The sequence below is a fragment of the Mandrillus leucophaeus genome, unplaced genomic scaffold (assembly GCF_000951045.1).
Source record: "Mandrillus leucophaeus isolate KB7577 unplaced genomic scaffold, Mleu.le_1.0 Scaffold147, whole genome shotgun sequence".
Taxonomy (NCBI): domain Eukaryota; kingdom Metazoa; phylum Chordata; class Mammalia; order Primates; family Cercopithecidae; genus Mandrillus; species Mandrillus leucophaeus.
Window position 1 is genome coordinate 1,009,509 of NW_012101443.1, and position 27,478 is coordinate 1,036,986.

At 43.7% G+C, this 27,478-nt stretch overlaps 1 protein-coding gene across 1 annotated transcript in view; it reads left to right on the forward strand.

The window, feature by feature from the left end:
• The window catches only part of ERICH6B (glutamate-rich 6B), a 78,356-nt gene that overhangs the window by 36,403 nt on the left and 14,475 nt on the right, over positions 1 to 27,478 (forward strand). The window contains exons 5-10 of the mRNA XM_011974593.1: positions 2,768 to 2,830; positions 3,459 to 3,500; positions 8,422 to 8,510; positions 14,685 to 14,821; positions 19,323 to 19,384; positions 21,878 to 22,035. Coding sequence (XP_011829983.1) covers positions 2,768 to 2,830; positions 3,459 to 3,500; positions 8,422 to 8,510; positions 14,685 to 14,821; positions 19,323 to 19,384; positions 21,878 to 22,035 — 551 coding nt within the window. The remainder of the gene's footprint in view (positions 1 to 2,767; positions 2,831 to 3,458; positions 3,501 to 8,421; positions 8,511 to 14,684; positions 14,822 to 19,322; positions 19,385 to 21,877; positions 22,036 to 27,478) is intronic.

The window sequence follows — 27,478 nt, forward strand, 5'->3', positions numbered from 1 at the left end:
AAAAAAAAAAAAAAAAAGAATAGTGTCAGGAAAGCTGAATCAATCCCAGGATAAACATTCTTACCAAAACATAATAATAATAATAGTGATCATACAGGCAGCAGCAAAAGACAGAGGCCCATTTAAAACAGAATTGAGCCAAAAAAATAAAAAATCAAGACAGACAGGCTAGTGCTGTTTAGTGTAGTGTTGATGAACGATTCAGGGAAAAGTCAAGTTGTTCAATTGCTATTTAATTTTGACTTCGCTGAAAAAAAAAATTATTCTCAAACTGAAAAGAGTGCAACAAAATTAGGTGAGAAATAGCAGGAACTAAAGATTGGTGAAAAGAAATCAAAAGAGAATGGTAACTGCTGTCTCCTGATCTGGATAAAATATACTCCAGAATGTGTACATAGTGAAAGAATAGCTTAATCGTGCTTCTGGTTTTTGAGGAATTGTGGGAAGTTGGTGAAATGAATCTGTGACCAATCTGGGACAAATACCGCGAGCAAAACGATCGCAAGAAACCAGCCTAAGATCAATAGAAGCCAATCACATAATACTGGCTTTCAGGTCACTTTTTGACAAGGTTATCAGACTAGGGAACTGTGGAAACCCCATAGGGCGCAATTCCACGAGACATTTCATTTCCAAAGGCTTCCTGATGTTCCTGGACAAGATAGAGATATATTAGGTGGGTGCTACTGTAAGATGATGTCATCACTAATAATAACTGATTGAACAGCACTCCAAGATACTGTTTCATAGGTCAGAGTCGACCCGGTTTCCAGCAGAGAGCCGTGGGGCTCTGTCCAGTACAAAATTTTTTATAATAGGCTTGGATGCAGATTTAGAAGGAATATTTATATTTATAGATGCCCTGCAGCCGTTGAATGCTGAGGATAACATAATCAGATTCTAAAAGATTTTGGCAGGTAGAAACATCGGACCAGAATTAGCTAGATAAAAGATACTGGTCATCGATATTAGATCCTCCTATCAGGCCCCCAAAAACAGCAGGCTGGAGAAGTGCAGAGTGAGGAAGCCCTGTTTTTGTTAGATGCTTTCTTCAACCACAAGCTCAATAGTATAATTGGTGTCACTGCCAGAAAAGTTAACACAACCAGATACAACTGAAAGGTTATGTAAAGAGGATTTCATCCTGCCCTGCCCCACACTGGAGTGCCATCGCTGGAATGGCGCATTCAGTTTGGGGGATACCACACTCTCTAAGAACTAGAAGCAGCTTGGTGGGGGCTCAACAAAAAGGCTGGTGTCCTGGACAGTAAACTGCCGACTACCTCACACAAAGAACTGGTGAAGCAAAGGAAGATGTTAAGTCTGGAAGACACATGACTCTGAGATGTAAAAACTGACTTTAAATATTTGACAATCTGCCACACAAAACCAAGACCTGAGTCTTGCACTCCAGACTGAAGGGCTAGAATAGGACACTAATGCAATCCCACAGAAATATTTTAAGAAAAGAAATTATACCTAGCAGTCAGAACTGTGCCATGGCACAGTGAGTTTTCTTGAAATTGGAGAGCTCCTTGTCCGTAGAAGTGCCGGCCTCTTGCTGAAGAACTAATAGGCACTGATACGGCAAGTGTTCAAAGTCCTGTTAATGCCACAGGCCACCACACAAGGTTTTGTTTTTGTTTGGTACCCTGTCCATCTTGAATTTAGGACCCTCCCATAAGCTGGTGGAGCAGTTTACTTGGCTTTTTCATCATGGCCCTATTAGTCCCCGCTATTAAGAATGGAATGGGCTGGGCCCAATGGCTCACGCCTGTAATCCCAGCACTTTGGGAGGCTGAGGCAGGTGGATCACCTGAGGTCAGGAGTTCGAGACCATCCTGGTCAACATGGCAAAACCCCGCCTCTACTAAAAATACAAAAAGTAGCCAGGTGTGGTGGCACACGCCTGTAGTCCCAGCTACTCAGGAGGCTGAGGCAGGAGAATGACTCGAACCCGGGAGGTGGAGGTTGCAGTGAGCGGAGATCGCACCACTACCCTCCAACCTGGGCAACAGAGTGAGACTCTGTCTCAAAAAAAAAAATAATGGAATGTAGGGTGTGTATGTGTGTGTGTCTGTCTGTGAGTGTGTGTACACACACATGTACACACATGTATTTAGCATTTAGGAGTAGGAAGACAAATACCAGGGAAAGAGGAACAAAGGACAAGGATCATAAAGTTCCAGAAGACAGAAAACAAGGGTAATCAATTACTTACAAAAGTCCTAATGTATATATACAGTAGCTTCCCATTGCAAATCTTAGCAGATCTATCCTAGGCAATCCCCATGTTTCCCATCCAGTCCCCATTACACACCCCATGGTCACAGAGCAGACACGCTACTTCGTACAGCGACAGGCACACCGCATTGTGTGTCTACATGGCCTTGGAGCCACTTGGTTCTATGGTTCCTACAGCAGGAGGGATACCTCTAAAGTCTTCCTCTTACCCTGCCTCAGCCCTTCCAGCTATCCTGAGGACCGAAACTAGCCTCATGGTAACCAGATTAGAAGGCCACAACAGGGTTACATTTTCTGACCACTAATTTATTGCAATCCTAGAGTGATTTACCAAAGCCAAAGGGGTTGGGGTGCAGTGGGGCATCTATATATGCCAGCTGTACCTGCCAGCCTCAGTTGCCCCAAACTGTTGACCAGCTTTGGGTGCCAAGAAAGAACCTGAGGCCCCAAATACCCAGTATGAATCCACTGGAAAATGTAAGGTTTAAATCATTAATAGCCATCCTCCTCTGCCTTTTAACAGTAAAATCTTTAAAATCGAAATCACAAACAGAACAAGAAAGCACCACGAAGCCTGCTCCGAAAGGTAAAGTTTATGATGATTTTAAATGATCTGTAGAAGTTAGTCATCCATCCTGGAGAAGGTAAGAAGCACAAAATCAGCCTGCCCCCAACCAAGGAGAGCAGGCTGTTGGCCATTTTAAAACAGAGCAGGCTTAACGGAGGCCAATGACCAAGGCATTATTTCTGGAATTTAATGTCAAGGCTCCAGGCTCAGGTAAGACATTGAGCCAGAGAGTTAAGTGCTCTGGCATTTTGAAAGGAGAGGAAACAATATTTGTCACTGCAATTAGGAGGGAAGATAATGGTGTTACCCATACTTAGTTCATGCAATGACATTTACTATATCCCTACTGTATATGAGGCAGGATATAAAGTAGACAAAACCCATCTCACCCTCTCAGAACCTGAACTCTAGTGGGCAAGATACAATAAGAATAAAGGGAGGGGAATCAATATTCAGTGAACATGTGCTGCAGGCCTCCAACTGCTGAAGATCAAGGAAGCCTCTTATCCTAAAACACGTGCACTCCACCCTGAGGCTTCCCAGCTATCTAGGAGGTGATTTTTAAATTGATTCTATAAGGGATTAAAAGTTCTGGACTAGTTCACCATACCGTATCCTGTTAATAATTTTTCCTATTCTTTTTTAGAGTGTGTTAACACTAAAGTACAGCAAAAAGAGGAAGAAAATGGTGAGTATCTGACGTAATATATCCAAAGATCCCTGCTTTCTGCAGAGTGCCCTGGGTGGGGAAGGTGCCCCTGGCAGGTGGCTCCCTCTGTGATCCAGCATGCCCCTGGGCCCAGAGGGGACTGAGGGGCATCCTGGGCACATGGCCCCCGAACCTCCTCAAGGAGGAGGCTGAAACGAGAAACAGAGAGAGGGTCTCTGAAGGGACAGGACTGAAAGTCCATCTTCCTACTCAAAAGCTTGGGATAGGGACTCCCACATTTAAGAGCATCCGGGGGGTTGCTGGATTCCCTGAGACCTGGGAAGCAGGCTTGACTGGGATACCTGCACCTCCCCAGATAGACTCAGGGTCCTATGGCATCTTGGTAAGGAATAAATTGGAGCCCCTACAAGTGGTGTCTTAAAGGTTTATTAAATGCTTATTAAGAGGGGGTTGGTTGAATCCTACAAGGGGGAAGAACAGGGGAGAACCCTTAGGGTAGCAGAATCCCAACTTGTGAGCACCACTCCCCAAAACAAAAGCCTGCTATTAACCAGACCCATCCTCATTAGAACACAATTTAGGGACTAAGATCTGTTTTACTTGAACATAGGGGTAGTGGGAGAGGGATCAGGTCTTACATACACACAACAGCTGCTTATACTCCCATCCCCACCCCATGGCTTATCAAATAAACCCTTGTAAACTCTAGAGTATGCATCCCACCCAATCCATCACACCGCCAGAAGGGTACTGATAAATAGCTTTCTCCATCTTATTCCATTTCCATTGGCATTTTAGAGCTGCGATACTCAAACTTTAATATGCAAGACAACTACCTGGGAATCTTGTTTAAAAGCAGATTCTCATTCAGCAGATCTGAGATTTGAGATCTGACCTTTCTTTTTTCTTTAGACAGGGTCTCCCTCTGTTGCCCAGTGGTGTGAGAACAGCTCACAACATCCTCCACCTCCCAGGTTCAAGTGATTGTCCCACCTCAGCCTCCTGAGTATCTGGGACCACCGGCATATGCCACCACGCCTGGCTAATTTTTTATTATTAAAGAGACTAGGTCTCACTATGTCGCCCAGGCTTGTCTCAGCTTCTAGGCTCAAGCAATCCTCCCTCCTCAGCTTCCCAAAGTGCTGGGATGCTAGGCGTGAGCCACCGTGCCTGGCCAGATTTGGTCTTTCTAACAAGCTTCCTTATCCACGGACCACACTTTGAGTAGCTAGATTTTAGAACAGTTTATAGATTTGTACCCACAGCAGCCACCAGCCTAACCTGACCCTTTAGCCATCTGCCTAGGATAGAATTCACTGTGAAACACAGAGAAAGTGGAAACAGGATCGAGTTTCATCTGTGTGCTTGTCAATCAGTGGCACTGGGTTGCTCATTTCTCAGAGATAGCCCTGGGCTAGTCACTTACTGCTTCTCGCCAACCTTTCCTCATCTACTGTTAAAGAAAAAAGTATTCATTGATACTTGTTAAAGTCCAGTAAGTAGACTTTATTCAGAACCACTGTGGTAAGTTTAGAGACCACAGCAATGAGATTTTGCAGGAGGGGAAAGAGCTTGGGCTCAAGTCCAAATACAGCATGGGCAAGTGAGAAATTATACCCAAGGAGCAGGGTAGAGGTCAGCGGATGGAAAATCACTAAGAGGAAAGCATGGGGAATTCTGAATAAACCAACCTAATCGGATTCTTGCTGAAGATGGGTCAGGTGATCAGATATTAACCAGATGATGGTGGAGGATGAAGAACCTCATTACATATTGAGGGAGATCAGATATTGAGGGTAGGGGTTCTTGTTAAACCAACTTAGCAGGGTTCTTGCTAAAACTGGATTTTATAAGGAAGTGCACAGATGGGCCTAGGAAAAGATTCGGGAGCCCGACTAAAGTTTGGTCAAGCAAAGAATCTTTGTCACATAATGTGGGAATTATATTTACCCCTCAGGGCAAATACACACAGCTCATTTATCCCAAATTCAAGAATGATCGTTCAGTCGAGAAAAATGTTAAGAGGCTGGGTGCAGTGGCTCATGCCTGTAATCCGAGCACATTAGGAGGCCGAGAAGGAAGGATCACTTGAGGCCAAGAGTTTGAGACTAGCCTGGGCAACATAGCAAGACCTCATCGCTACAAAAAATTTAAAAATTAATCAGGCATGGTGGTGTGTGCCTGTAGTCCCAGCTACTCAGGAGACTGAGGTGGGAGTATTATCACAGTTAGCCATGATCACAACACTGCAATTCACCCTGGGCTACAGAGAGAGACCCTATCCCTAAAAACTTTCTTACATAAAAAAGAAAATGATAGAGGAGAGGCACTTGAATAAGGAAGAGTTAAGATTTGTTCTTAATCCCAGTACTTTGGGAAGCTGAGGCCAGCGGATCACGAGCTCAAGAGGTAGAGACCATCCTGGCCAACATGGGAGAACCCCGTCTCTACTAAAAATACAAAAATTAGCTGGGCATGATGGCGTGTGCCTGTAATCCCAGCTACTCAGGAAGCTGGGGCAGGAGAATCAGTTGAACCCGGGAGGCAGAGGTTGCAGTGATCCAAGATCATGCCACTGCACTCCAGCCTGGCAACAGGCCTTCTCAAAAAAAAAAAAAAAAAAAAAGAGATTTGTTTTTAATCAGACCATGGGAAGACAAGCTCCACCTGGGGAACAGTGTGTGCTAGCATTGACCTACATTAGCACTAGTCCTCTGAGCCACCCTCAAGATGAGTCTTATTGTCCCATTGCACAGATATGGAGCTGGGGTGCAAGGGGGACACGCAACAGTGACATGCTGGAAGTGGCCCAGGTTCCGGACGACAGAACCACCTCTCGAACTTGGCTTCACACTCCCCCCAGCCCTTCCCATCCTCCCATAGAGTGACTTCAGGAGGAGATAATGATATCACTAGAAGAGAGGTAGAGGTTGACAGATGTCTCCAAAGGGAAAGTTAATTAGAAATAAGGCTTTTTCTTCTCATTCAGCCCCAGGGACAGCTATGATACTGCTTATTTACACTTGACATGTTGACAGTGCCCAGCCATGTCAATGAGCTTACTTATTACTTTGAATCGAATGCTCCTGAGCACCACTGTTGAGTATTCAGCGCTGCTAAGTTCACCTTCTTCCCGTGATAAACACCTCCTTTTGTACCACCTCACATTATTATTCAATATGCATTATTCAAAAATTTAAAAAACTACTAAGATACGGCAATCGCAAATGATGGGAAGTTACTGAGTTACCAGGGCCACAACCGTACTCGTCTCCATCTCGGGCAGGCACATCTGAGGCAGGCTCGGAGCATCTTCTACAACAGCCTGCTCCTTGGTCTCTCAGTTCATTCATTTCTCCTCTCTACTGCCACCCACAAGGAGCTTCCCCAGTGCTTGCTTGAATTCCCAAGGATTCTTGCTGGGTTTTCCTCCATGGTTTTTTTTTTTTTTAAACTTCCTTGGTCGTTTCCATGGCAGACGGTTCAGGAACACACAGTGTTTTTAGAATCAAGCTGAGCATGCCCTTACCTTTGCCCTGTCGTGGGTATGCCAGGGGGGGTGGCATTGTGTGCACCTGTGGGAAGTGATGGAAGAATTGCCAGGGAATTCTGGAAGCGTGGGGCCCACCTCATACGCGGCAAGTCTGTCAGGCACAAGCCAAGGCTGCAGGAGAAGGTTTGCAAGCAGAGAGGCCCCAGGCCTGTGTGGGTAAAGGCAGCCCCAGCTCAGTAAAATTCTCCATCCCAGGAGGAGCCCGAAGGAGTCAGAGTTTTTGCTACAGAGCCAAAATTGGGAAGAACAACAAAAGTAATGTGTAGAGATCACAAAGAACATCCCATCTCTGTCCCCAAAGGCATAAGGAGGACACAAAATCAGTCTAGGGCCAACCTGGCAGGGTTCCCAGGCTCTCCGGAGGGGCTAGCTGGAAAGGGCTGGTGTCATCAGAAGCTGAGACAATCGGCCACCATCATTTTCCTGGGGGCCCAATTATCATGCCAGAGCCACTTCCTCCGAGTTCTTCTCTCAGAATCATCTTCCCAGGAGTATGGAAGAGAGGCCCAAGTTGTACTGATCAGTTCCACAACTCAGCTTGCACCCCAGCTCCCTGGAGGCTCCAAGCTACTCTTCTGGCCCGGAGAGTCACCAGGCAGCCACTGACCTTTGTAGGAACAAGGGCATTCACTGTCTCTGGAAGACGTTCTCCATCCAGCTCACTGGCTCGGGGATTCATCTCTTATGCTCTGATTAGTAATAATGAATCATATGCAATTCTAGAAATTGGCAAATTTTGACAAGCCTGGTGGAAGACAGATACATTTCTTGAAATTTCCAAGTGAAAATCACACTCGGAATAAGTCTCCCTCAGAACAAAATCTAAAGTCCTTCCCATAGCCTACAAAGTCCTTTGAAAGCTGGCCCCAGCCCCCCAGCTGCCCACCTACTCCTCCCTCCCTCACCTGCCCCTGACTCCTCTCTGACCTCCCCTCAGGATGGGCAACTTCATGCCTACTCTACTGCGGGCATACCATAGGGTTCCCCCGGCCACGTGTCAAACACGCCCCTCCCACACTCACCTCAGGGCTTTTGCACCTCCTCGTCCTCTGCTGGAATATGGCCTTCTGCCTGTGCATTCCTTACTTCACTCAGGACTCATTCAAAGACCACTTTGTCAGACTGACCCTCACCAGCCACCAGGAACACACGCTTGCTTTCTTAAGTCAGCCACTGAAACTGACCCTCATTCCTATTTTATTAGTACCCCCAAGTTGAATTTTACATCATGTGATTAACCTATTTAATATCTCATTGATGATGTATGCATGTTTTGGAAGGGCAAAGGTAATACCATCAATCTATTTCTATTCTTTTTAAATTTTTTATGTTTTTGGTTTTCTTTCCACATGCCCTTCCTTTTGATGTTCCTTCCAAAACTGAAAGTCATGGAGTTTGCTTCTAAAGAGAACTTTTGGGATGGTATAACAGATGAGTCCATTGACAAGCTGGAAGCAGAGGACTTAGATGAACACGTAAGTTGGATAAAAACTTGAGACCCGGCCCCCGCTCCAAATGTTAGAGCAGGGTGGCCCAAGCCCAGCCCAGGCAAGCTGGCTGAGGTCTTGGGATCTGAGGACCTGGGTTTTCTTTTTGTCTCATATACCCCAGACTGGGTGTTAAAGACAGCAACTCAGAAACTCCAACAAGCATAGACAGAAAAACCCCAAGGAAGGCCCACTCCCTCTATGTAGATGGGGCAACCTGGCAAGACAGAAAACTCCAGATGCTAACCTCTCTACTCCAGGCAGGCACCACAGCAAATAGCAGTGGTGTTTCTCTCCCATCTTTGCAGGCCTGTAACCATGACCACCCTGCAGAGAGACACAGAACCAGCCCCGGAAATTCAACAGGGTGCTCTCCCCAGCTGTTCCCAATCACCAGAGGGGAGATGGGGGAGTCATCATGGTTTCAATAAGCCTTACATCCACTGGATGTTTTCTTGTCTTTAAGACAAAATTTTTGTTATAATTTTGTAAATATGCCACATGAATGTTTTGCCTACGGGGGGCAGCCTAGTGGCTCGAATTTCCTGTATCAGCTTCCTCTAGGGCTTGCACTCCATGCTGATTCTGAGGGAAGCATTATTATGCATCCTGGCCTCGCCTGCTAAGACTTCTCCGATTGTAGGTGCTGACTACAATCCTAAAAATGAAATCTTGTGTCTCTGGAACCCAAAGTTAAGCAGATATGTTTTCCTAAATTTATAAAAGAAAAGGCAAAAAACTAAATATTTCATTGTTAAAATGTTTTTAATTGAGAAATTTTCTGGTCTCAGTTCATATTTAGCCCTAAATTCTATACTTGCCTCTATAAAGCACCATATTACTAAGATTTACTGAAATACTACAATGAAGGGAGAAAAAAAAATGACATAAATTTAGATTTACTGCTTTGGATTTACAAAGGCAGGAAAGTAAACTCAGGCATTTTGGAAAGATTTTTCAACTAGAGTTGAAACCTGAAGGAATTGTTTTAATTAGACACAAATTATTCAGAAAACTTGAAGGCTTCTGTCCATTGATGTTTAGCTATATCAGGTGGCACTGAATTCTCAGGTGACAGACACATCTCCGTGTGTGTTCTGGAAGGACATGGCAGATCTGGGAGCATTCCAGAGTTTTCCTTGGGACAGGTGGGCTGAGCAGGGGAGCTCTCATCACAAGCACCGTGACATTCCAGGACTTTGCTACTAAAGGATTTTAGGCAAGAATGTGACACAATCAGACTTGTTTTTAATTTCTGTAAGTATTTTGATTCAAACTCCCTAAACTATCCAGCTTTTACATTGAGAAGCTACCATGTGCACACCATTTTAAAATATTGAAGTAGTAAAGAAGGCTATGAAATAAATGTTTCAAGCCTCTACTTCCTTACTTTAATAAAATAACTGCTGTATACTGCTGTTTATGTATCCTGGAAATTTTAACGCATATATACATACATATAGATGTCTTTTAAAACACACGCATATCCACAAATGGAATCATGATGTACGTTCTGTTCTATAACTTACTTTTCCCTTAATAACATATTTCAGAAGCTTTGGTATTCCATTACATCTTGTACCATAATTTAACTAGCGCCCTGTCAATGGATGTCTAACTTGTTTCCAGTCTTGTCTTTTGTGTGTGTGTGTGTGTGTGTGTGTGTGTGTATGTGTGTACATATAAATATATATATATACACAATGCAATGAATTGTACATATATTATTACATACAAATGCAAGTGTATGTAAAGAATAAATTTCTAGCAGTTGATGCTGGAACCAGAACTATCTGCATCTTTAACTCAAAAAGCATTGACAAATTTCCCCACCATTAAGTTGTACCATTTTCCTATTCCCACCTAGAGGGCATGAGAAGGCCTCCCTCATCATATCCTTGACCACCAAGGGACATAATTCTGGCCCATCTGATAGGGTGAAAATAGCATCTCATTGTTGGTTTTTGCATCTCCTCCGTTAAGAAAGGTGCTAGGCATTTTCACCATTATTGGACATTTGTGTCTCTCTGTGAGTGGCCAGTTGGTGTTGTCTTCTCTTCTACCAAGTTGCTTATTTCTCTCTCTTTCTGATTTGTGAGGGCTTTTAATATATGAAAGAACTTAATTCTTTTTCTGACATACATGTAAATTTGTTTCCAGTTTGTATTTTGTTTTCCAGCCTTCTTGGTATTGTCCATGACAGGGCCATTCTTTATGTGCAGGTAGTCGCATGCATCAATATTTTCTTTTCTGATTACTAAGTATTGTTTCATGTGTAGAGAGGTCTTTTCGCTCCTCAAAATAATTTTTATAATTAATTTATGTGCTCCTCTAGCTATCTAAGGGATCTCTTTAAAACTATGTGGAATTTATTTGGGGGAAACAATATGGCATAGGAGATCTAGCCAAAGCCCCCAACAATACTGAGTCCTTTCTCCACGGACAGGGTCAAATTTCCTTTTTTAAAGGTCACTCTGGTAGCTTTGTGGATGGTGAATTGGAGGGGAGAGGCTGAGGGCAGGAAGATTAGTAATATGTAGCAGATGAACACATGGGAAAGCCTGGCAGCTCAGGGCAGTGCCCAGCACAGCTGCCATGACATGGTACGGATTTCTACTCTATAGGCTGGAAAGCTGAAGAGGAGAAGAAGGGTATATTTGTAGGGTAAGATAGAAAATTCTATTTGGTACACACTGAGTGTTAAGTTCCTATAAGATATCCAGATAAAGTTCAATTGAAAACCAGAAATACACAATCTAGGTCCTGGGAGAAAGCTCTTGGCTAAAGATTTTTATTTGGAATCTGTATTCATTTGCTAAGGCCTATTGTTAACAAAGTGCCACCTTTGAGTGACTTGAACAACAAAATTTACTATCTCATAGTTCTGGAGACTCGAAATCTGAAATCAAGGTGTCAGCAGAGTTCGTTCCTTGTGAGGGCTGTGAGTGAAGGATCTGGCCCTTGTGAGGGCTGTGAGGGAAGGATCTGGCCCTTGTGAGGGCTGTGAGGGAAGGATCTGGCCCTTGTGAGGGCTGTGAGGGAAGGATCTGGCCCAGGTCTCTCTCCGTGACTTGTAGATGGCCATCTTCTCCTACGTCTATTCACCCCATTCTCCCTCCATGCATGTCTCTATGTCCACATTTCCCCTTGCTGTAAAGACACCAGTCATACTGGATTAGAGCCCACCCTAAGGACCTCTTTTCAACTTGAGTACCTCTGTGAAGAACCTATCTCCAAACGATCACAGTCTAAGGTATTGAACTTCAACATACGAATTTGGGTGGCAGGGAAGTGGGGAAACACAATTCAACCATAATAGAATCCTTAGCATACAGCTGAAGCCTTAGATGGGGAGAGGATCACAAGGCATTTTTTTGTATGACTACTGCAGGTATACAAAACCCCGTGTCCCCCAGCTCATACAAGCATTCCTTACACATGAGCCTAGGAGCTTTCTTGGTTTGCAGTTAGTGTGGAGAATAGTTTTTGGTAAGCAAGGAAGAATCCAAACAAAAAATGGTTGGAGGGAATGATACCATATCTTCTTATCCAAATGCCATAGATGGAAATAAGACCCCTACGATTAGGGTGTAAAGACTAATGTGTGAAGTCACTTACAAAAACTAGTCATGGTACACCTTGTGAAACTCTAGACACAGCAGTGCTACTCCAGAGTCCCGGTGAAAAAGTATGTCCCAGGGCTGAGGAGTCCTTTCCCCCTGGTCTCTGTGCCACTCTCTTCCCCAAGGATTGAATGCTCAGGGTGCTGTGGCAGCACGTGTGGCACAGACACTGCATTCCCAGGATAGGCAGTGATGCAGCTTGGCAAAGCAGCACATCTGCAGGCAACATGGTAGGTGATAGATATGGACAAGTGGGTCAGAGCAGGAGGAGAAGAATGGAGTGAATGCCATATGGAACCTGCAGCTGCAATGGGGCGAATGCCACGCGGAAACTGTGGGTGCAGTGGGACGAATGCCACACAGAATCTGCAGCTGCAAGACTTGTTTAAGTAAACTTCTGAGGCACATTTTGAGAGACTACCAGAAACCAGAGGGGTACAAACTGGGGAGAGGAAGCTAAAGCCCGCCTATTTGGAGGGGTCTATCAACCTATAGTTCAGTTATTCTGACAATTTGATTCATTTGCTGTTTTTAATTTACTATCACATGCTTGATTTGTTTTTTTTCTTATAGAGGCAGCGTCTCACTATGTTGCCCAGGCTGGTCTCGAACTCCTGGGCTCAAGTGATCCACTCGCCTCAGCCTCCCAAAGTACTGGGATTACAGGTGTGAGCCACCATGCCCAGCCTTCATTTTTTATTTCAATGACATACTTATGCATCACAACCCTTGCGGTGAAAATTCTTTTGGCTCCAAGAACCAGATATTAACCCAGGAGAAGTCTCTGGGCTTGGGAGACCTCATCACTGAGGTGCCAAATACACCTACCACGATGATGGGGATGGTTCCATTCTGTAGGCTAGGCAAGCAAATGGAGTAAACCCCGTAAGATGTCACATATGCTGGTTTCATAGAGTGGGGTGGCACAGTCTAGAGTACAACCCACGCAGGTGGTCGGCCATCCAGCAGACCACAACAGATGCTATTTTCTGAAGAACAGAACATAAAATGCAAACCGAATGGGGATAGATCACTGGCCTAGGTGAACAGAAAGTCACTTCATCCCAAAGGAGGGATTGTCAACAATGAGGAATTTAGAGGCAGGAATATGGGCAGCAAAGGTCTTCACCCCAACCTGTCCTGAAGCACTGACTCAAGAAAGAGAGAGAGACAGGGCTCAGAGGCTAAGAATCAGGCAAGCCAGACCTAAAGCACCCCAGCTTTCCCCCAACCTAAAAACACTGGCCAGCCATAAGCCATATCCTTGCATCTGTCCCAGATCATGTGCAACTTCGGATATGTTGGTCTTTCACTTGCTGTAGGAAGCTAGTGAGTTAATGGTATATTCTCCATGATCACACATTGAACAACAGCAATCTCAGCCTGTTGGTGAGCAAATAGGCAACATGACCAATCCCTGGCTGTCCTCTCTAAGGAGCCTGCTTCACTTTCCATCAAAAGAGATCCAAAACAGAAACTCCGGTGAGGACCCACCTATGGGTCGATCCTGGCAGCAGCACAGACATGGGAAAGAACGATCCAACTGGTCAAATAAAAAGGCAGCTTGTGGACAAGTGCTGTGGCACACACCTGTAGTCCCAGCACTTTGGGAGATGGAGGCAGGCAGATCACTTGAGGCCAGGAGTTCAAGACCAGCCTGGCCAACATGGTGAAATCCCATCTTTACTAAAGATACAAAAATTAGCTGGGCATGGTGGCACACGCCTGTGATCCCAGCTATTCAGGAGGCTGAGGCATGAGAATCACTTGAACCCGGGAGGCGGAGGTTGCAGTGAGCCTAGATTGTGCCACTGCACTCCAGCCTAGGCGACAGACTGAAACTCCATCTTAAAAAAAAAAAAGGCAGCTTGTAATGTCATTACTTTGGAAGAATCTTTAAAAGCAAAACTGCCTAATGCAGTGATGCACGAGGCACTATGCTACTTTTCTGAAGACTCATCCTTCACATTGAATAAATAAATCACCACTGGGAGCTTGGCCATTTGTAGAATGCAGAAAACCTGTTATGCTCTTAAAGCATGGAAGCATTTTTACATTCCATAGCCATCTCCACATTTGGAAAAAGAAGATAATTGTATGTTCTCCAAAGATTTTTTGGCATACTGATGTTTAAAAATTTTTTTAAGGAAATTGAGGAACAAGAAGAGGGTATGATAATGGAAATACTCTTTAAAAGAATTCTTGCTAACCATCCTATGGGTCCCGTTTTCTTTTTCCTTTTGTTTTTTTATCTTCAACTTTTAAATTCAGGGTGCAGGATGTGCAAGTTTGTTACATAGGTAAACGTGTGCCATGGTGGTTTGCTGCACAGATCAGCCCATCACCTAGGTATTAAGCCCAGCAGCCATTAGCTATCCTTTCTGTTGCCCTCCCTCCCCCTTCCCCTGGTTCCCATTTTTGTGTTTTTAGAATAATATGTTGAAGTGTCACACAGTACCTTTGGGAGTCAGAAAAGTGATTAACTAATAAATCGTTAATTTCCATTTTCTGAATATTTCATTCTTTGATCCTTTTGTAGTTTTTGAACAGCTCCTATCAGACAGTATTTAAAACAATAATCAAAGAAATGGCTGCTCGCGATGAACTGGAAGAGGATTTTGACATTCCCCTAACTAGGCTACTGGAAAGTGAAAACAGATGGAAACTGTTAATTATGTAAGTAACTGGTAAGGCCAAGTGATTGGTCAGTGGATTTGGGTATGCCAGAGGTGGCAGCAGGGAAAATGTAAATTGAGCCATCAACAAAAAGAGCAAAGTCAGGACCAGACAGGTTCCCTGAGTCAAGGACCAGGAACAGGTCAACCACAGGGAAAGGGTAAGATCCAGGGGTCAAATGTGCAGAATGATCCAGCTGCTAGACCAAAATCAAACTCAAGAGCAAGGACATTGCAAGCATGGGAGGTACAGGATAAGATCAAGGCAGATGGTGACAGAGGCTGGATATTCAGGGCAAGAAAAGGCTTGCAGGGACCATAAATTTGTACAAAAGTCTAGGAAACAAAGTTCAGACCCCTGGCACTTAAGGAGAAGACATCGGGGAGTCACCTGGGGCAACCGCCCACCAAATTCCCTGGCTTCACACTAGCTGAGCTAATGCTTTTCCATGTATCTTGAAGAAGGGAGAGCCTTGAGCTTCACTAACCTGGGGTTACGGCCAGGGCCCCTTTAAGGTTATTGTAGACCTGTGTCACTGGCACCAGGTCTTTCTAGCTGGCAAGGCCCCAGGTCACAAAATGTTCCAGCCATTTGTACACTGTATTAGTTCATTTTCATGCTGCTGATAAAGACCCAAGATTGGGCAATTTACAAAAGAAAGATATTTAATGGACTTACAGTTTCATGTGACTGAAGAGGCCTCACAATCACGGCAGAAGGTGAAAGGCACATCTTACATGGTGGCAGACAAGTGAAGACAGCTTTTTCAGGGAAACTGCCCCTTAGGATAACCATCAGATCTCATGAGACTGACTTACTATTACGAGAACAGAATGGGGAAGGCCTGTCCCCATGATTCAATTACCTCCCACTGGGTCCCTCTCACAACACATGGGAATTCAAGATGAGATTTGGCTGGGAACACAGCCAAACCATATCATCCCACTACCAGCCCCTCTCAATCTCATATCCTCACATTTCAAAAACCAATCATGCATTCCCAACAGTCCCTCAAAGTCTTAACTCATTTCAGCATTAACTCAAAAGTTTACAGTCCAAAGTCTCATCTGAGATAAGGCAAGTCCCTTCTGCCTATGAGCCTGTAAAATCAAAAGCAAGTTAGTTACTTCCTAGATACAATGGGGGTACAGGCATTGGATAAATACAGCTGTTCTAACTGGGAGAAATTGGCCAAAATGAAGGGGCTACAGGCCCCAGGCAAGTCCAAAATCCAATAGGGCAGTCATTAAACCTTAAAGTTCCAAAATAATCTCCTTTAGCTCCATGTCTCACATCCAGGTCACACTAAGGCAAGAGGTGGGTTCCCATGGTCTTGGGCAACTCTGCCCCTGTGACTTTGCAGGGTATAGCCTCCCTCCCAGCTGCTTTTATGGGCTGGCATTGAGTGTCGGAGGCTTTTCCAAATGCATAGTGCAAGCTGTCAGTAGTGCTCCACTAGGTGGTGCCCCATTAGGGACTCTGTGTGGAGGATCTGACCCCACATTTTCCATCTGCACCGCACTAGCAGAGATTCTCCATAAGGACCCCACCCCTATAGCAAACTTCTGCCTAGGCATCCAGAAGTTTCCATACATCCTCTGAAATCTAGGCAGAGGTTCCCAAACCCCAGTTCTTCACTTCTGTGCACTCACAGGCTCAACACCATGTGGTAGCTGTCCAGGCTTGGGGTTTGCACCCTCTGAAGCCATGGCCCAAGCTCTATGTTGGCCCCTTTCGGCCATGGCTGGAGCAGCTGGTATGCAAGGCACCAAGTCCCTAGGCTGCACACAACACGGGGACCCTGGGCCTGGCCCATGAAACCATTTTTTCCTCCTAGGCCTTCAGGCCTGTGATGAGAGGGGCTGCTGTGAAGACCTCTGACACCCTGGAGACATTTTCCCCATTGTCTTGGGGATTAACATTCGGCTTCTTGTTACTTATGCAAATTTCTGCAGCTGGCTGGAATTTCTTCTCAGAAAATAGAATTTTCTTTTCTATTGCATTGTCAGGCTGCAAATTTTCTGAACTTTTATGCTCTGCTTCCCTTAGTAAACTGAATGCCTTTAACAGTACCTAAGTCACCTCTTGAGCTTTGCTTCTTAGAAATTTCTTCCGCCAGCTACCCTAAATCATCCCCCTCAAGTTCAAAGTTTCACAGATCTCTAGGGCACAGGCAAAACGCTGCCAATATCTTTGCTAAAACATAAAAGGGTCACCTTTGCTCCAGTTCCCAACAAGTTCCTCATTTCCATCTGAGACCACCTCAGCCTGGACTTTTTTGTCAGCATTGTGGGCAAAGTCATTCGACAAGTCTCTAGGAAGTTCCAAACTTTCCCACATTTTCCTGTCTTCTTCTGAGGCCTCCAAACTGTTCCAACTCCTGCCTGTTACCTAGTTCCAAAGTCACTTCCACATTTTCAGGTATCTTTGAGCAGCACCCCACTCTACTGGTACCAATTTACTGTATTATTATTTACTGTATTAGTCTGTTTTCACACTGCTGATAAAGACATGCCCAAGACTGGGTAATTTACAAAAGAAAGAGATTTAATGGACTTACAGTTCCACATGGCTGGGGAGGGCTCAGAATCATGGTGGAAAATGAAAAGCACATCTCACATGGTGGCAGACAAGAGAAGAGAGCTTGTACAGGGAAATTCAATAACAGTCAGATCTCATGAGACTTTTTCACTATCACAAGAACAGCATAGAAAAGATGCCCCCATGGTTCAGTTACCTCCCACTGGGTTCCTTTCACCACACATGGGAATTCAAGTTAAGATTTGGGTGGGGACACAGCCAAACTATATCATACATACACCCAGCCTGTGGTGCAGGCATGCTCTCAGCATGGAAGCCTGCTCTTTCCTTTATCCACTGTCAGAAACCTGGAGAGCCAGGTATGTGTTTGTGCCCCCATGGGTCTGTTGCAGAGTGTCCAGCAGTGGCACCAGGGACAGGCTGTGTGAAACAAGGTGCCCTACCTATCACGTGGGCAAGTTCAGGTGTTCACAAAAGTCAGGAAGAGATTGACTACCAGCAACTTCCACTATGGACTCAGTAGAGGCATGGGGCAAGAGATCCCCAAGGCTTCTCTGGGAAATGGGAAGGCAAAAACACAAAGAACTCCCAAGCTTTTGGATCAGCAAAAACAAACGCCAAATAATATCTCTACACATTATCCCACTGCCTCTGTGCCATTTCCTCCCTCTCTTCCCATTTATGCCTGTGTCAAAGGCTGATTCTAACCTGATTGCTTTCAACAGATACTTCATGTGCACCTATTATGTGCTAATCTAGGCCCTAGGGATACAGTAGAGTGTACCCCAGTCTCTGGTATTGAAGAGCCAGCTGATGGAGATTCCACTCGCTTGGAAAGGTGGACAAAAAAACAAGAGAGGAACAGCCAGTCTTCCCAAAAGGGATTTGGGGGCCTCTGGCTAGATCCCCTCACTGGAGTTTAACTCTTATCTGTGTTTGGAATCTTGTTCTGAGCCTAAAGGATAGGCCCCCACTCCACCCATTTCTTGGTCCTTATTTTTTCACAGATGCCAGTAGGCTAGGTAACTGCTTCAATTCCATTAAAAGTCCTTGCATTATAAATGAATAACATTTGGTACAAATGGGCCATGGACTCATTCTCAAATTTCCCTATTGCTTCTAGGGTACGAATAAGGGAACTATTGCTCTGTGCTAGGTAACAGTGCAGCCCTTTCCAGCAGAGGATGTTTGCTTCCTGGAGTTACTCTGGGCTAAATTAGTATGCCCTCTTCAAGGAAACTGATCTAAGGATTTAAAATCTGCAATGGCAAAGGCCTCCTTTTCAGATCCAATTAAGCCTGGGAAGCTCAGTCCTTCTGGCACATTCCCTTTCAAAGGGACTCTGATCTAAGAACTAGAAAACACAGCTGCCCTGGAGAGCACCCTTATTTGGAAGGAAAACAGTCCACGCCACTGAAATGCCAGGATGACTCACTCTGTGTGTTGACATGAGAGGGAGAAAAGGGCTTGATCACATTGAAGAGCTGTGACTTGTGTGGCTTTCATGATAAGTCCTTTTGAGTAAGGCTATTTGAAAGTGTCCTACTAATGCAAAGGGGTTTCAGATGGTTCTGGGTTTCACTGGAATACAGACAAGCTGCAGAAAATCAAATCCAGCTATGTGAGTTAACTCACAGGGCCATACTTGCATTTGGACCTCCCTGCCCTGTCAGCGGCCCCCAAGGTTCCCCTCGTTGAATTTGTTTCAAAGGGTTCAGGGTTCAGCCTCATGCTCTGGGTGTGGGTCAGACCACAAGGGAAGCACTAAGTGGATATCAGGCACCATCCCTTTGCTCCTGGGCATTGACTCGAAGAAAACTGGCCTAGAAAGCAAAGCCATTGTCCCCATTTCCACCTGCGCAAGAGACTCCACAGATTTCAGTACTGTTTGCACTGTGTGTAATGGCGTGTATGTGTGAATTTAGTCTTGGCTTTTAAAGATGATGCACTTTACTTTTAGGTTGAAGAAAAATTATGAAAAGTTCAAGGAAACAATCTTATGGATTAAGAGGAGACGTGAAGGTAGGCACCACTCTACCATTTTCCACCAGGTGCTGGCTCTCCTGTCTGTGTCCCACCACCTCTCCCCTTCTGCTGTACTGTAAAGAAGGTGGAAGGGCTCATCCACTCACTTCAGTGCCCACAGGGCTAATGTGGTCCTGGCTGCCAGGGATGAAATACTGAGCATGACAGACAGAGTCTAGGGCCCCAGTGAGTTTCTCTCTTGGTGGCAGGGTCAGGTGGGGGATCCGAACACAGAGCGAGTCACCTTGGCATTTCAGTGGTGTGGACTGTCTTACTTCCCAAAAAGGATGCTCTCCAGGGCAGCTGTGTTTTCTGGTTCTCAGATCAGAGCTCCTTTGAAAGAGAATGCTCCAGAAAGAGTGAGCTTCTCAGGCTTCATTGGTCTATTCTTGGAAGGATAGACAAGAAAGTAGGGAATTACCATATAGAATGGTTAGGCCCTATGATGGGAAGGGGACACTGTGGGACCACACAGTAAGGGATCTAACACATATTTGGGGGAGTGGGGTACTCCAGGAAAGGAATATTAGTGCAAAAATTGGAAAACAAATAGCTCCTTTACCAAGAGACTAAAGGCATTTGGTGTGCAGTTACTAAGATTTACAAATCATGGAGGTTATCAGCTTCATGGATCTAATCATGGAAGGCTTCAGTGAAGGGACTAAGCTATCTTCATTCAAAACTACAACATGGAATATCTTCCAGGTAACTGGACCCAATTAACACGAAAATGACAGCCATATTCATGGGAGACATAGCTAATCAATCATGGTACTTTTCCTTGCTGAGCCTTGTCTCAGCCTGATTCCCTCTCAATAGAGTACTTTTACCCCAGTACCAATTCATGCCCCTGACCTAACTCTTAAGGAATAGCTGCTGCGGGCCCTGCCTGCCTCTCCTGAATCCTGTGTCACCACTAACCCATCCCCACTCCAGCTTCCAACCATACAGTGCTTATGCTGGAATTCCTCCGTTGCTTGCTATAGATTTACCTTCCACTGGAGGTGGAAATCTTCTCAGCTTCAAAGCCCGGTTAAGTTCCCTCCCATGAGCTCTCATGGAAGCCTGTATTGACCTCAATGGCGGGACACACAGCACTCTCCTAACTGACCTTCCCATTAAGCAGTGAGCTGGGGCTCCTCACTCTCACCGAGAACATGTTGGCTGATAACACAGCTAGAAGCCCCTCACCGCAGCTCCAACCACTCAGCTCCCACTGTTGTGTTAAGCACTTATCAAAAGACACTAGGTTTGGTTTTCAGTTATTCTTACTAGTTTAGTTCCAAAATTCAATTGTCATAAAAATGGACAAAATGAATATAAAAAGAAACTTGTTGCTAAGAAATGAAAACTAAGTTGAATGCTTTAAAAAACAAAACTCAGCCGGACGCGGTGGCTCACATCTGTAATCGCAGCACTTTGGGAGGCTGAGGCGGGCAGATCACGAGGTCAGGAGATCGAGACCATCCTGGCTAACACGGTGAAACCCCGTCTCTACTGAAAATACAAAAAATTAGTCGGGCGTGGTGGCGGGCACCTGTAGTCCCAGCTATTTGGGAGACTGAGGCAGGAGAATGGCGTGAACCCGGGAGGCGGAGCTTGCAGTGAGCAGAGATCAGGCCACTGCACTCCAGCCTGGGGAACAGAGCGAGACTCCATCTCAAAAAACAAAAAAAACTCAGCCAGGTGTGTTACCTCATGCCCATAATCCCAACACTTTGGGCAGCTGAGACAGGATAATCCTTTGAGGCCAGAAGTTTGAGACCAGCCTGGCCAACATGGCAAAACCTCGTCTCTACATTAGCCAGGTGTAGTGGCACACACCTGTAATCCCAGCTGAGGCACAAGAATTGCTTGAACCCAGGAGGCAGAGGTTGCAGCGAGCCAAGATCTTGCCACTGCACTCCAGCCTGGGCAACAGAGCAACATTCTGTCTCAGTCAATCAGTCAATCAATTATTGGTGTGATTTGAGCAAAAATGATCACAGAGCCCATTCATCAGACCTGTACTTTGTCTTACCTTTGAAATGACATGTTAATATACATTTCCGTTTTACCTTTTTTTGATGACTTCCTGACTTTCACCTGTTTTTTCAATTAGCAGCCACACCATTCGCTGGGTGAGTGCTCCTCTCATTACGTTGTAGTTGGCAAATGACTGCGTCACCCACTCATACCCCCACATCTGTACAGGTTGACTGTCACTGCCATATCAGGCATCCAGCACTGGGCTGACATGCACTAGGCACTTGATAAGTACATGTTGAGTGAATGTGTGACCAAACAGAGTGAGCTGGAATGTCAGCCCCAACATTTCTCTCTTCAAAGGCCTTAATCTTCCCACTACCCGACAGCCTTCCTTACTGGGGGAAAATGGCAGATCTCCCAAACCCTCAAACTCCCTTTGACACCTTGAGAGAGACAGATCTAAGTTTCCTTTCTCTTTCCCACCAAAATCTTATTCGATGCAATCATTGAATTGAATGGCAGCTCAAAAGGTAACGGAGATGACCACTTTCACGTTTCGTTTAATGACCGAACCAACACCTGAGAAGCATGAGACAAAAAAAGTCCAAAAGCCTCAACGTGTTGTTCGTCGTAGGAAGAAATTAGAACGAGATAAGGAATGGATACAGAAGAAGACAGTGGTAAGCGGGGCAGTACATTGCTGTTTTTCACTTTGCACAGGATTTTTTTGGCTCCGGTGAGGTGTGCACACACCATCAGAGACTTGTAAGGAACAACACACAATGTAAACACAAAAATGCATCCAAGATATCAGAAGTACACCTGAGTATGTAGGTTGTTGGCAGACTGACTAGGAATTTTACTAGGATTTATTGAGAGTCTTCTGCCTGCAAGGTCTCTATTAGGCAATTGAATGGGTTTGAGGGTAGAATAAAGGAAATGTATATTATATAGGCCCCAGCCAGACACTGCGGCATACATCTGTAGTCCCAGCTGCTTAGGAGGGTGAGAAGGGGGATCACTTGAGCCCAGGAGTTTGAGGCTGCTGTGTGCTATGATCACACCTGTAAATAGCCACTGTACCCTAGTAGCCTAGGCAACATAGCAAGACCCTGCCTCTAAAAAGAAAAATATATAGATCCATCCCCCTAACAAATTAGAATCCATATCAAAAATCAATCACACAGTGAATGGATAAATCAGCTGTGGTACATTCATACAATTAAATATTATTCAGCACTAAAAAGAAATGAGCTATTAAGCCATGAAAAGACATGGAGGGAACTTAAACACATTTTACCAGGTGAAAGAAACCAATCTGAAAAGGTTACATATTATGATACCTACTATATGACATTCTGGAAAAGATAAAGCTATGGAGACAGTAAAAAGATCAGCGGTTGCTAGGGGATGGGGCAAGAAAGGATGAAAAGGTGAAACTCGGGAGTTTTAGGGCAGTTAAACTCTTGCGTATGATTCCACAATGTTGGATACACGTCATTGTACATTTGTCCAAATCCACAGAATGTGCAACATCAAGAGAGAACCCTAGTGTAAACTCTGGGCTGTGGGTGATAATGGTGTCAGTGTAGGTTCACCAATTATAACAAATGTACCACTCTCTGGTGGGGGTGGTGTTGATGGTTGGGGAGGCTGTGCATATATGGGAAACTGTACTTTCCACTCAATTTTTCCATGACCTGCTCTAAAAAATGAAGCCTATAAAAAAATCTATCACATGGTAGTATTTATAAAGACTGATACTATTATACAAAGATCTGAGTGAAAACTAGTCTCAAAATATTAGAGTCATTCATTCCATGCAAATGAACACCAAAAGCAAGCAGGAGTAGCTATTCTTATGTCAGACAAAATAAACTTTAAAGCAATAGCAGTTTAGAAAGACAAAGAGGGAGATTATATAATGATAAAAGGCTTTGTCCAACAGGAAAATATCACAATCCTAAATATATATGCAGCTAACATTGGAGCTCCCAAATGTATCAAACAATTACTACTGGACCTAAGAAATGAGATAGACACCAACACAGTAATAGTGGGGGCTTCAATACTCCACTGACAGCACTAGACAGGTCATCAAGACAAAAAGTCAACAAAGAAACAATGGATTTAAACTATACCTTGGAACAAATGGACTTAACAGATATTTACAGAACATTCTACCCAACAACTGCAGAATATACTTTCTATTCATCAGTGCATGGAACTTTCTCCAAGATGGACTATGTGATAGGCCACAAAACAAGTCTCAATAAATTTAAGAAAATTGAAATTATATAAGCACTCTTTCAGACCACAGTGGAATAAAACTGGAAATCAACTCCAAAAGGAATACTCAAAATCATGCAAATACGTGGAAATTAAATAACCTGCTCCTGAATGATTATTGGGTCAACAATGAAATCATGATGGAAATTTAAAAATTTTTAGAACTGAACGACAACAGTGACACAACCTATCAAAACCTCTGGGATACAGCAAAGGCGGCTAAGAGGAAAGTTTGTAGCCCTAAATGCCTACATCAAAAAGTCTGAAAGAGCACAAATAGACAATCTAAGGTCACACCTCAAGGAACTAGAGAAGCAAGAACACACCAAACTCAAACCAAGCAGAAGAAAAGAAATAACCAAGATCAGAACAGAACTGAATGAAATTGAAACAAACAAAAAGAAAAAAGAAAAATGAAACAAAAAGTTGGTTCTTTGAAAAGATAAATAAAATTGATAGACCATCATCAAGATTAACCAAGAAAAGAGAGAAAATCCAAATAAATTCAATTAGAAACAAAAGGGGAGATATTACAACTGACACCACAGAAATACAGATCATTCAAGGCTACTATGAACACCTTTACATGCATAAACTAGAAGACCTAGAGGAGACAGACAAATTCCTGGAAATATACAATCCTCCTAGCTTAAATCAGGAAGAATTAGATACCCTGAACAGACCAATAACGAGCAGTGAGATTGAAATGATAATTTTAAAAATTACCAACAAAAACATTCTACCAGACATTCAAAGAAGATTTGGTACCAATCCTACTGACACTATTCCACAGGGAGAAAAAGAGGGAATCCTCCCTTAATCATTCTGTGAAGCCAGTGTCACCCTAATACCAAAGCCAGGAAAGGACATACCAAAAAAAGAAAACTACAGACCAATATCCCTGGTGAACATAGATGTAAAAATCCTTAACAAAATATTAACTAACCAAATCCAACAACATATCAAAAAGATAATCCACCATGATCAAGTGGGTTTCATACCAAGGATGCAGGAATGGTTTACCATACCCACATCAATAAATGTGATTCACAACATAAATGAATTAAAAACAACAATCACATGATCATCTCAATAGACACAGAAAAAGCACTCAACAAAATCCAGAATCCCTTTATAATTAAAACTCTCAGCAAAATCGGCATACCAGGGACATACCTCAATATGATAAAAGCCATCTATGACAAATCCACAGCCAACATAATACTGAATGCGGAAAAGTTGAAAGCATTCCCTCTGAGAACTGGAACAAGACAAGGATGCCCACTCTCACCACTTCTCTTCAACATAGTACTGGAAGGCCTAGCCAAAGCAATCAGGCGAGAGAAAGAAAGGGCACCCTAATTGGTAAAGAGGAAGTCAAACTATCACTGTTTGCTGATGATACGATTGTATGCCTAGAAAACCCTAAAGACTCCTCCAGAAAGCTCCTAGAACTGATAAAATAATTCAGCAAAGTTTCCAGATACGAAACTAATGTACACAAATCAGTAGCTCTCCTCTACACCAACAGTGACCAAGCTGAGAATCAAGTCAAGATCTCAACTCTTTTTACAATAGCTGCAAAAAATAAAATAAAAATACGTAGGAATATACCTGACCAAGGAGGAAAAAGATCTCTACAAGAAAAACTACAAAACACTGCTGTAAGAAATCATAGACAACACAAACAAATAGAAACACATCCCATGCACAGGGACGGGTAAAATCAATATTGTGAAAATGACCATACTGCCAAAAGCAATCTACAAATTCAATGCAATTCCCATCAAAATACCACCATCATTCTTCACAGAACTAGAAAAAAAATCCTTAAATTCCATTGACCAGAATGGGTCCCATGACCCCGGCTAGCTGCAAGAGAGCTGGGAAATGGAACAGCTTGCACTAAGAGGAAAAGCAATAGGACAGCTTTACATCGTGAGTGTGGCCCCAACTGTGGCAAAAGTGGAAGAGAGTAGGAAACAAATACGTTTAAAACCAAGGTATGGACCTTTCTGGCCTCCAGACAAGGAATGAGAAGTTTGGTATTCCTTCAACTCTTGGGCCTCCATTGAGAAGGGAAGTCTGTGGGACCAGTCAGAACTCCTATGGACAGGAGAAAGGCACTCTCCAGGTGGTAGCAGACAATGGTAAGGGTGTTGGAAGCCCTCGTATAAAGTCTTCAGCTTTCTCCTATCCCTGGCCTCACATCTTCTAATAGATCAAAGAAACCTTACTTGGCTTATTTTTCCAATTAGGCTATATAACTCCATGTTCTTCCACACTCCAGGCCCTACCCTGCCTCAGATCTTTGCCAGCTCTGGAACCATCTACCCTCCATGGCACCCCTTCCCCACTAACATCTAAAATGTCCTCCCTGCAGCCAAGAGGAAGATTCTCACCAAGATCTCTAAGCAGAGGATCCTTTCTCACCTACCATTCATGGTAGGCTGCACCAAGCACCCATGAGGTATGGCAGGGAGTGGCACATTTCGTTTTGTTTGTTTGTTTGTTTGTTTTACAAACAGGCAATAAATCCCAAGCTGTTTGCTGAGTGCAGCACCTTCTGTGTGTGCTGGTGTGCAGGCCATATCCAACCACTCCAGCCCAGGACCCAGGGCCTCGCAGCAACCATGGCGAGCTCGCTGAACAGCTCTGGCACAGCTCGGGGTCCCACCTGCAGGACTGCAGGAAAGGCCAGAGATGTAGTCTCTTCACTCTGCACTTTAAGCTTTTGCATCCTATTGTCTTCAAGCAAATGCTGATGAACTTCAGACGCTTAGACATGCCGTTTGTTATATATTTCCCCGTGAGAGAACATGTGCCAACTCCAGCTCTGTGTAAGAGATTTTGCTTTGTCCATGGGGTTCTTATCATCAGAAAAATTTCATTACGTGACAAGTGAATTTGACAAACAGAAAGCATCTCAAGAAATTCTGGCTTTTGGGTGGCTTTTGAAAATAAGACCTAAGTGACACATACCCGCTACCCATGAAAAGTATCTGGACATTTCCAACAGGTCACCAGGCAAACCAACTGTGGGTATAATACAAAGCACTTTTTAAACCAAGTCTCCATCAACAGATGAATGAAAAAGGAAAATGTGGTCTATATACCCAATGGAATACTATTCAGCCTTTAAAAAGAGGGAAATTCTGTCATTTGTGAAAACATGGATGAACCTGGAAGGGATTATGCTAAGAGAAATAAGCCAGGCACAGAAAGTCAAATACTTTATGACATCACTTTTGTGTGGAACCTAAAAGCATCAAACTCATAGAAACAGAGTGACCAGGAGCTGAGGAGTAGGGAAATAGGGAGGTGTCGATCAAAGGATACAAAATTTCCACTAGACAGGAGGAATAAGTTTAAGAGGTCTATTGTACATCATGGGGACTAAAGCTAATATTATACATTGATGTATATTATATGTAATATCTATATCTTATATATTATATAGTTATATACTATAGATTATATAGATTATATGTTATTATATATAGATTACATATTGTATATAGTATATATTATAGATTATATATTGATATATTATATAGATATTATTGATATTATATATTGATATATTGATATTATATATAATATATATCAAAATATTGCATACCTGAAAATTGCTAAGAGAGTAGATTTTAAGTTTTCTCACCATAACAAAACATATGTGAGGTAATGCGTATGTTAAATAGCTTGACTTAGCCAATCACAATGTATACATATATCAAAGCATCATGTTGTACAACATAAATATATACAATTTTTAATTATCAATTAAAGAAAGAAAAAATTTTTAAAGGGCTTTTTTTTTAGGTTTAAAGAAAA